The following is a 10,723-nucleotide window of genomic DNA, read 5'->3' on the forward strand; positions in this document are numbered from 1 at the left end:
TGAGAAAATGGCGCATAATCACTAACGGTCGATTAGTCTGACGAACCATATTGTTTGTGTTGGTGAAATCCACCATTAATCTCATTAGTTAATTACAGTACCTCTGCTTTTATATGTTTGAGTTGTAATGTGATTGTGTACCTCGCTCTAGCGTGTTTTCAGCATGTGCATGTGTTGAAGGACGTTTCAAATGGGTCGGTACATCTTGTATAGGTTTTAGTATGGTGGGAGATAGGGGATAGTTTATGACGTCAGTATTTCTTGGAAACTAAAGGGAATTACTGTGTTTGAATTTGAGCATGCTCTTTTAAATGGCATTCCACTGGCACAAGTTCTATGTTGCTGCTGAGAACTGAACATTCCTTAAATCCCAATGATTCCTATGTAGGTATGGTCAAAATTCTGGACATTCCTATTCCTATAATTTCAACCAATAAGTAGGTAATGCTTTCCACGACATTTGATGGTTGCTGCTTCTTCAGATGAAATAGAAAGCGCCATGCACTGTCCCGAGACAGCAGTATAACTTTTGAAAATGGCACTACTGCTGTGACAGGACAATATCATAATGCTTTCAGTTGGCTTACTGCTGACAAATGTCGGCTTACGGCTTTCAGTCGGCTTACATACTGCTTTAACCAATGTCGGCTTCCTACTTTCAGTAGTCTGACACCTATGATGGATGTTTGCTCAACTGGTTCAGTTGTAATAATTGTTATTTAAGCTACTGAGAAATCTGAAATCTTGTTGGACTGGTTGGTCAGATGAGTGATGTTCTTTGGCGGATGCAATTGACAAATCTGGAAAATAAAGAAGTCGATCAGGATTAGGTAACTCAATTAGGAAGAAGATGTGAGGAGTTGGTGGGGCATCCACTTTTATCCTGAAAGTCCTGAAGAACATTGGAGAGAGTAAACATAAAGAAACTTGGTAACTGAGTACCCAGCTTTTGTTTTACAGGTGCTTTATCTATTTCCCTTCTAGTTACTTCATTACTTACAGCACATAGACATTCCTCAACGTCCATTACCTGTATGTATTATCCTCTTCTTTATTCCCCCTGAGTCAGTTAGTTCTCAGTTCATACCTTACGTCTGGTGCAAGAGCTACTCAACTGAATAATTTACCATCCAGCTTTACCACAAACATTGAGATCTCTGGAACTCCAGCCAACTAAGCCGAAATTGTTTCTTTGTTTTTATCTGCTGTAAAAGAAGTAAGAGATTTAAATAAATAAAAATGCTTTTGAAAGCAATCTGAAAGTGCAGATGTGCAAATTGTGCTCAAATGAATCCCCGAATTCAAATTCAGCTTTTTGCAGCACAGGATAAATGAGAAAGAGAGGAAGGAAATTAAATATTTTCACTATTAAAAAAATTCATGATAACATGAGAGTATCATGAAATAACCTTTAACCTTTCGAGAGAGAAATTTAAAATGAACGTCAACCTACCTAGAAAAATGAAAACCACACGACCAATTTTATTTAAACAAATGCAGAAATGAAATTTGAAAGTTGAATGGAAGGGGAAGTGACACATTTTTCATTCCCTACAGTCTGGTAAACATAATGAGACGAATACGAACAGCTACCGCTTTTTCCTCGAGGTAAAATACATGGAAATGATTCTCGAAAGAGAAGGAAGAAGAGGAAAACCTCCTCTTCTTGATATTGCAATTATTGGAAACAAGTAAAGTACAAGTTAAGATATGTTATGTTGAGTTCGTCAATCTGAAGTTCGGCTACTTAGGGTCGAAAATAGTAGGTATTTTATATTGAAAACAAACCTTTTTAGTCTAAATAAATAATTCCATAATTATACCCTCAGTAAAATATACATAAAGTGCAGCCAGCCCGAAGGCAAATTGTAGATTATGCACTCACTCACAGCATTAAAAAAATTCATGATAACATGAGAGTATCATGAAACAACCTTTAACCTTTCGAGAGAGAAATTTAAAATGAACGTCAACCTACCTAGAAAAATGAAAACCACACGACCAATTTTATTTAAACAAATGCAGAAATGAAAGTTGAAAGTTGAATGGAAGGGGAAGTTACACATTTTTCATTCCCTACAGTCTGGTAAACATAATGAGACGAATACGAATAGCTACCACTTTTTCCTCGAGGTAAAATACATGGAAAGAAGTGACACATTTTTCATTCCCTACAGTCTGGTAAACATAATGAGACGAATACGAATAGCTACCACTTTTTCCTCGAGGTAAAATACATGGAAATGATTCTCGAAAGAGAAGGAAGAAGAGGAAAACCTCCTCTTCTTGATATTGCAATTATTATATCCTGACAGTTTTATGTATTTTTGCATTTTTCTTTTTTTCTAGAGGTTTCTTTCATTTCTTTCAATTTCCTCAATTGTTTGTTTCTTCTCCTTGAACTTTTCTTTTCCTTTCTCTTACAAGGAGGTTGGTACTTGGAAACTACTATTGATTTCTGCTCTCGAGTTTAATACAGATAGAACAAGGTAATCTATTTAAAATGTTTTATAATATTATGAGATGCAATGACAATATGAACTTGGATTATGCTCTGGAGTTTTTCTCTCAAAACGAGAAGAAGTGACTGTGCTGCGTAAGAGGAAACTTCTTTCAATTTCCTCAATTGTTTATTTCTTCTCCTTGAACTTTTCTTTTCCTTTCTCTTACAAGGAGGTTGGTACTTGGAAACTACTTCTGATTTCTGCTCTCGAGTTTAATACAGATAGAACAAGGTAATCTATTTAAAATGTTTTATAGTATTATGAGATGCAATGACAATATGAACTTGGATTTTGCTCTGGAGTTTTTCTCTCAAAACGAGAAGAAAATGCTAATTTATTAGAGAGGAAACTAAAAAAAAGAAAGAATTAAGACGACACCGTTAAAGATTTTCTAGTAGCAGTTTTCTATTCTCAAATAAAAGTTTCTTGCTTTCCTTTCTCTTACAAGGAGGTTGGTACTTGGAAACTACTTCTGATTTCTACTCTCGAGTTTAATAGAACAAGGTAATCTATTTAAAATGTTTTATAGTATTATGAGATGCAATGACAATATGAACTTGGATTATGCTCTGGAGTTTTTCTCTCAAAACGAGAAGAAAATGCTAATTTATTAGAGAGGAAACTAAAAAAAAAAAGAAAGAATAAGACGACACCGTTAAAGTTTTTCAAGTAGCAGTTTTCTATTCTCAAATAAAAGTTTCTTGGATGAAATTGAAAAATTGTCTGATTTAATAATAAAAATGAAATTGTTTGCCATTTCTGCTCGTAAAAGATCCTCCGCCAAAACAAATTTAGTTTGCCATCTCCTCAAATACATCCTCATTTTCACGTAATGTTTTCTCGTCTCCAAACTCAACAGTGAGTTTGTTGCCAGTGAAGTTTTTCATGTGTTTCTTTTACACAATCATGTAAATGAACGTCATCTTGTGATTTGTGGGCTTCTCATTTGTTGTTGGTGTGGTTTGAAGATTAATGTCGTCCAAATATTTAATATATTCTGTTTAGTGCATCTCATCCATTATTGTTTTTATCAAAACAAAACTCATTGCCAGGTGTGTTCATCATTCTAATGAAAATATTGACCATAGCATTGGCATTGCAGTTATTGGCTCATGTTGGAAATTATTGGACATAATTTTCTTCTACCTACCTATACTTACTCGTGCACATGATTGTGATTGTTTATTAATAGTAGCACTAATAGTCTACGTTGCTTCTTCGATTTTGACCAGACGCTAGATACAATCAACACCACCTGTGTCCATCAATACAAGGTAACCATCAAACCCTCCCTATCCAACCCCTCACAAATAGGTGTGCATGTTCTTGCAGACCATACTCACCCATGCCAAAAGCCATGTCCTCGCAGACCTTACACTACCATCTGGTTCAGGCATCCCCCCATGACAAAGCTCTAAACTTTGGCCAAAGTACGGAAACAACATGCAGTAGACATCATTAATTATGAACGCAGTCTGGGGTTCCGACCAGTGCAGGAGGAAAAACTGTCAAGGGAGCAAGTTAGTTTACAAGAAAAACCCATTCTCTTGCTTTTGTGTATGACAAAGCTCTAAACTTTGGCCAAAGTACGGAAACAACATGCAGTAGACATCATTAATTATGAACGCAGTCTGGGGTTCCGACCAGTGCAGGAGGAAAAACTGTCAAGGGAGCAAGTTAGTTTACAAGAAAAACCCATTCTCTTGCTTTTGTGTTGATTTTTAAAGATTCTGGAGCACCTTTTCTGTGTTGGTTTTTGGCGGTTCTGGAGCTTTGATGTTGACTTGTTCACTTTTGGAGACCATTTTGTGTAGTCTTTGTTTGGAGGAAACTACAGGGGTCTTCAAACCCTCGTCTCTTCCTTCCCTTTGGCTTTTCATCGGTTTTCAATTCAGTTAAACTCGTGAATTTTTTACGAAATTCGGCATATTTGATGATACTCTCAGTCCATTCCAACACATTAAACTTCAAATTTGTCTGAAAATTTAATTGGGTTCATGGCTAGGGCGCACATTGAGCTGCGTTACACAGTCAGGCAGCACAGCCACGCAGTGCAGTTTAGGAAAATGGGAACTGTGTGACACAGTACTTTTGTGTTGATTTTTAAAGATTCTGGAGCACCTTTTCTGTGTTGATTTTTGGCGGTTCTGGTGCTTTTGTATTGACTTGTTCACTTTCGGAGACCATTTTGTGTAGTCTTTGTTTGGAGGAAACTACAGGGTTCTTCAAACCCTCGTCTCTTCCTTCCCTTTGGCTTTTCATCGGTTTTCAATTCAGTTAAACTCGTGAATTTATTACGAAATTTGGCATATTTGATGATACTGTCAGTCCATTCCAACACATTAAACTTCAAATTTGTCTGAAACTTCAATTGGGTTCATGACCTACATAGGTCTATTTTGAGGGTAAATCTGTCCATATCCTAATTAGCAATGTTGCCTGGAGGTATTTTATCCATCTGCGGGGATTGTGTTCCCAATCCTTTGTTCCTATCCAGCACTAGGTTTTAGATTGTTGTGAATAATATGGTTGTGAGGAGCAGGTCATTAATTACCTTTTCTGTGTTGATTTTTGGCGGTTCTGGTGCTTTGATGTTGACTTGTTCACTTTTGGAGACCATTTTGTGTAGTCTTTGTTTGGCGGAAACTACAGGGGTCTTCAAACCCTCGTCTTTTCTTTCCCTTTGGCTTTTCATCGGGTTTCAATTAAGTTAAACTCGTGAATTTATTACGAAATTCGGCATATTTGATGATACTCTCAGTCCATTCCAACACATTAAACTTCAAATTTGTCTGAAAATTTAATTGGGTTTGTTCATGACCTACATAGGTCTATTTTGAGGGTAAATCTGTCCATTCTAATAATTAGTAATTAGCAATTTTGCCTGGAGGTATTTTCATCATCCGTTTGTTGGGATTGTATTCCCAATCCTTTGTTCCTATCCAGCACTAGGTTTTAGATTGTTGTGAATAATATGGTTGTGAGGAGCAGGTCATTAATTATCTCTCTCTCCCAAGTTTGTTTTCTGTTTATGTTTTTCTAATTGCCCCATATGTGTGTTCTCCTGCTTTCTCGTCACTGTCTTTTCCAGACTTTTCCTTTCCAAATATCTTCTCACCATCTCTCCTATGGTATCTTCTCGGGTTTATTTTGACGGTAAATCTGTCCATATCCTAATTAGCAATGTTGCCTGGAGGTATTTTATCCATCTGCTGGGATTGTGTTCCCAATCCTTTGTTCCTATCCAGCACTAGGTTTTAGATTGTTGTGAATAATATGGTTGTGAGGAGCAGGTCATTAATCATAACAAAGGCGTTGTGAATTTCAATTTTACTAATGAATGAAAGTTATTCCGCAAAAGGTGGGGACATCGTAATATTTTTCATTGTAAAAGTTTCCTTTGTATCACGTGTAATAAATGATTGATTAATTTGACACCAGGGGCGACTTTACAAGTGTGGATAGTGTTACTTGTTCCAAGTCATGATTAGTAGTTGTACCTATGATTACTGAATTTTATAGGTATGATAGAAATGAATATTCCCACGGAAAGTCGCCACTGGGGTTGAAAGTAATATTTTAAAGGTTTCCTTTACTCATTCAAGTTTTGAAAGTTCTCTGGAAAGCGTTGATGTTCGTTACAAAAAATAAAAGTTGAAAAGAAGAAAACTTCCTCTTCTTTGAATTGAATTTTATTCATAACAAAGTAGGTTCACTGGTACATATCTTATATGTTATGGAAAAACAAATTTCTCCACAGCTCTATATTATTATTTTTTATGATTATTTTATGCATTTATTTTTTGCTAGATATTTTTACTTTCTTTCATAAAAAATCTCTTTCTATTAAATTAACTTTTCAGGAAATATTACAATAAGCAATAAGCTAGAGTCTTCCAAATAATTTAAAAAATCCATTTCGTATAAAAACCTCAAGTTTAGAATTTTATTAGTTTCCTCGGTAGAAATTGAAGTTCTTTTCTCAAAACGATGTACCTCAGGTACATTATTCCTACCAACCTAAATACATCAACAATATAATCGTAAATAGTCAATTTATCAAGTTAAAACATACATCCTCTTGCAATACAAATGTCCGAATACAATTTATGGATCCGAATGGATGTCAATTTATCAAGTTAAAACATACATCCTCTTGCAATACAAATGTCCGAATACAATTTATGGATCCGAATGGATCTCTTGTGGTTTTATTTAATTTTATTCATCCTGTAAATAAAAAGATTGTTTGAACAGAAGAAAATAATAAGTCCGGATATGTTTTCCTAAAACAGAGGTTCTATCAATTTATCAAGTTAAAACATACATCCTCTTGCAATACAAAATGTCCGAATACAATTTATGGATCCGAAATGGATCTCTTGTGATTTTATTTAATTTTATTCATCCTGTAAATAAAAAGATTGGTTGAACAGAAGAAAATAATAAGTCCGGATATGTTTTCCTAAAAGACCTGCAGAAATTTACAAAGTAACGATTAACTAAAAGTAACTTGCAGAGGTTCTCAACCGGTGGTACGCGTACCACTGGTGGTACGCGGATACATTTTAGGTGGTACGCAGTCATATATAAGATTAACTAAAAGTAACTTTTAATCGCAAACAATAATAAAAAAAAGTAATTTGAAGATGGAATTGCAAGAAGACAATGTCACAACTAAAAAGGAAACAACTTCGAAAAATTATTAAAACTAAAAATCATAAATAATAATAAATTATATTATCAATAAGTATCACTAGAATTGAAATAAAAATGAGATTATTACAATACATTTCTGTCATGGAGAAAATGAAGAGGAGTAAATAATAGTTGAGGAAAGATAGTTGAGCATTGAGCAGCCTCTGGACAAAGGATACTTTCAGTATATTGGTCCTTATCATTTTATAGTTTCCGACAGAATATTGTGATGACTTTTTGGAATGTTTTTTAACTTTAGAGGATGTGACTAGATAAGAGGTGTGTGACCCCAGAGATCAGATACAATTATGATACAGGGAGACATTACTTTGACCTTTGGAACAAGAACATTCTTCTTGTTAAATGGAAAGGCAGTAAGTACAAGGAGTTTCAGACATTGACTAGACGTGTCCAAGATAGAAAGAGTTTTGCCGAATTTGAATTTCTTGGTATCTCTCATGAGGAGGACTAGCGTTGGTTCAAAGTAATGATTTCTGCACATACATTGAGTAGCGGGGTCTAGACACACTCTGAAGTTTAAGAAAGGCAGTAAGTACAAGGAGTTTCAGACATTGACTAGACGTGTCCAAGATAGAAAGATTTTTGCCGAGTTGGAATTTGATGATCTCTCTCATGAGGAGGACTAGCGTTGGTTCAAAGTAATGATTTCTGCACATACATTGAGTAGCGGGGTCTAGACACACTCTGAAGTTTACACGTACATACCCATACCATACATAGAGCTCCAATCCACACCTTGGAAGCTAGACATATCTACATTGGTCAGACTATATCCCTGATAAGGATTTCCTGATAAGGCGGCAGCGGAGGCAGCAGGATTAGGAGCAGCAGCTGCTACTGCGGCAGCAGCAGCGGCATTGTTTGCATTAGGAACAGATGGGGTAGGAGGAGCAGGCAGACCTGGGGTAGCTACAGGATAAGGGGAATACCGGTAAGATGCTAGGCCAGGGTATGTACCGAAGATTTTGCCATAGTTGGCCACAGCAGCAGCATTCTGAGCTGCTACTGCCGCAGCTGCAGCTTGTACTTGAGCTTGGGCTTGACTTTGTAATGCTGCTAGCTGAGTAGCAGGTGTGATAGGGGCAGGGGCTGCCATCCTTAGACCTAAAGGTCCTAGGATAACTCGTTTACCGACTAGAAGATTTGCTTGAACTGCTTCCTTGGGTTGTGCCTTCTTGCACTCTACCTTCTTATTCTTAATCATGTGGAAGTGAATTTCACAGATATGGTCGACAACTTCTTCATTCTCGAACGTCACAAATCCAAAACCCCGATGTCGCTTCGTTTGCTGATCCATTAGCATGACTGTTTCTTCGACTTTACCGAACTGACTAAAGTAGGCTTTCACTTCTTCGGCTGAGGTGTCTTGACTTACTCCTCCTACAAATATTTTCTTTGTTCGATTTCCTATCTTTGGTCTGTTCTTTGGAGTGGCGTGTTTGGGGTCGATTTTCTTGCCGTCTAATGTATGGATTGGAACTTTCAATACTTTCTCGACAGTCTCTGGTTCGGCGAATGTGATGAATCCAAAGCCTCGACTCCTCTGCAAGAGAAGAAAAAGAACAACTATTAGATTCATCGTGCAAGAGTTTTTATAGGTGCTGACGTAGATTTCAAAAGCCATGGAATAGATATTCTCCATAGCAATGTCCCCCCATAAAAAAGGAAAGTTATTCAAAGTTTTCTCAATAACAGTACATAGTACATACCCATTCCCTATAAATATCTACACAATACCAGATATTCTCCATAGCAATATCCCCCCCCCCATAAAAAAGGAAAGTTATTCAAAGTTTTCTCAATAACAGTACATAGTACATACCCATTCCCTATAAATATCTACACAATACCTGCTTGGTATCCCAAAATGTAATATGAATGAATCCTGTTTATAATGTTCTCATTTCAAAATTTCAACCCCCATAATGTCTTATTTTCATGTTTCCCCAAATAAACGAAACTTTCTCAAGGCTTTTCCCTGCTGTCTAGCAACTCCTTGTTAGTACGAGGACACTTGGACCTCAACAAACCTGCGTGATAGGATCCTTCATGATTAGAACATCAGTGACGGCACCAAACATGCCGAAATATTCTCTCAGCTTCTCTGATGACGTCTGCCAACTCAGGCCTCCCACGAACAGTTTGGCTGACGTAGGGTCATCGCCTGTCGGTGTAGACCTCCCAGAGTCTCCACTGGATTTGCCGTTGACTAGAACCAGTTGGTGAGCTTCTCTGACGACGTCTGCCAACTCAGGCCTCCCACAAACAGTTTGGCTGACGTAGGGTCATCGCCTGTCGGTGTAGACCTCCCAGAGTCTCCACTGGATTTGCCGTTGACTAGAACCAGTTGGTTGTTGCTGTTAGGTTGTAGATCTCGGGGCTGTGGTTGTGGAGGCTGTTGCTGTTGTTGCTGGGGCTGTGGTGTGGGCTGCTGGTGGAGTATCGCGTTCTGGGGGGGGCTTGTGTTGACTTGTGGGGCGCCATTCAGTTTGACCAGTTGATGAGGAGGTGGAGGAGGACCGTTGAGATGTACAAGACCAGGATGGTGTGGAATCTGCACAAGTCCGTTCATCGTGGGAATCAAACCATTGAACTGTTCGTGATGATCCGGTGCTCCACCCAATGCCATCGTTTCCATACCCAAACTGGAAAATAGAAAACAAAACGTGAAACGTTAATAGACATGGAGAGGGGAATGGAAAACCATTAGGGCAAATCGAAGACAATTAATGTACCTACAGCAGAATATTAAGTTTCAGTAAAAAGTGAGAGCATTTGAAACGGGAAACGTTAATACAACGCCTTAGACTGAGGGGAATGGAAAACCATTAGGGCAAATCGAAGACAATTAATGTACCTACAGCAGAATATTAAGTTTCAGTAAAAAGTGAGAGCATTGAAACGGGAAACGTTAATACAACGCCTTAGACTGAGGGGATGGAAAACCATTAGGGCAAATCGAAGACAATTAATGTACCTACAGCAGAATATTAAGTTTCAGTAAAAAGTGAGAGCATTGCATGTCTAAAGGAAACCTTTAAAATATTACTTTCAACCCCAGTGGCGACTTTCCGTGGGAATATTCATTTCTATCATACCTATAAAATTCAGTAGGTAATCATAGCTACAACTACGAGTACTAATCGTGATTTGGAACAAGTAAGAACACTCTCCACACTTGTAAAGTCGCCCCTGGTGTCAAATTAATCAATCATTTATTACACGTGATACAAAGGAAACTTTTACAATGAAAAATATTACGATGTCCCCACCTTTTGCGGAATAACTTTCATTCATTAGTAAAATTGAAATTCACAACGCCTTTGTTATGAATAAAATTCAATTCAAAGAAGAGGAAGTTTTCTTCTTTTCAACTTTTATTTTTTGTAACGAACATCAACGCTTTCCAAAGAACTTTCAAAACTTGAATGAAGAATTATAGGACGCTCATTATTACATCAACTAAACTTTCGCCAAAGTTCACAAAAATCGATATGTTC

General features: G+C 37.2%; 1 protein-coding gene across 1 annotated transcript; it reads right to left on the reverse strand.

Annotated features, from left to right (window-relative positions):
• Positions 1 to 7,295: 7,295 nt before the first annotated feature.
• On the reverse strand, positions 7,296 to 9,871 carry LOC103520028 (RNA-binding protein Musashi homolog 2-like). The gene is made up of 4 exons (XM_026831300.1): positions 9,568 to 9,871; positions 9,254 to 9,439; positions 7,870 to 8,766; positions 7,296 to 7,694 (listed from the first exon to the last, which is right to left on the reverse strand). Exons 1-3 carry the CDS (start codon positions 9,859 to 9,861, stop codon positions 7,915 to 7,917), a joined length of 1,332 nt encoding a protein of 443 aa, XP_026687101.1. The 5' UTR covers positions 9,862 to 9,871; the 3' UTR covers positions 7,296 to 7,694; positions 7,870 to 7,914.
• Positions 9,872 to 10,723: the final 852 nt, after the last annotated feature.

The sequence above is a fragment of the Diaphorina citri genome, unplaced genomic scaffold (assembly GCF_000475195.1).
Source record: "Diaphorina citri unplaced genomic scaffold, Diaci psyllid genome assembly version 1.1 scaffold3135, whole genome shotgun sequence".
Taxonomy (NCBI): Eukaryota; Metazoa; Arthropoda; class Insecta; order Hemiptera; family Psyllidae; genus Diaphorina; species Diaphorina citri.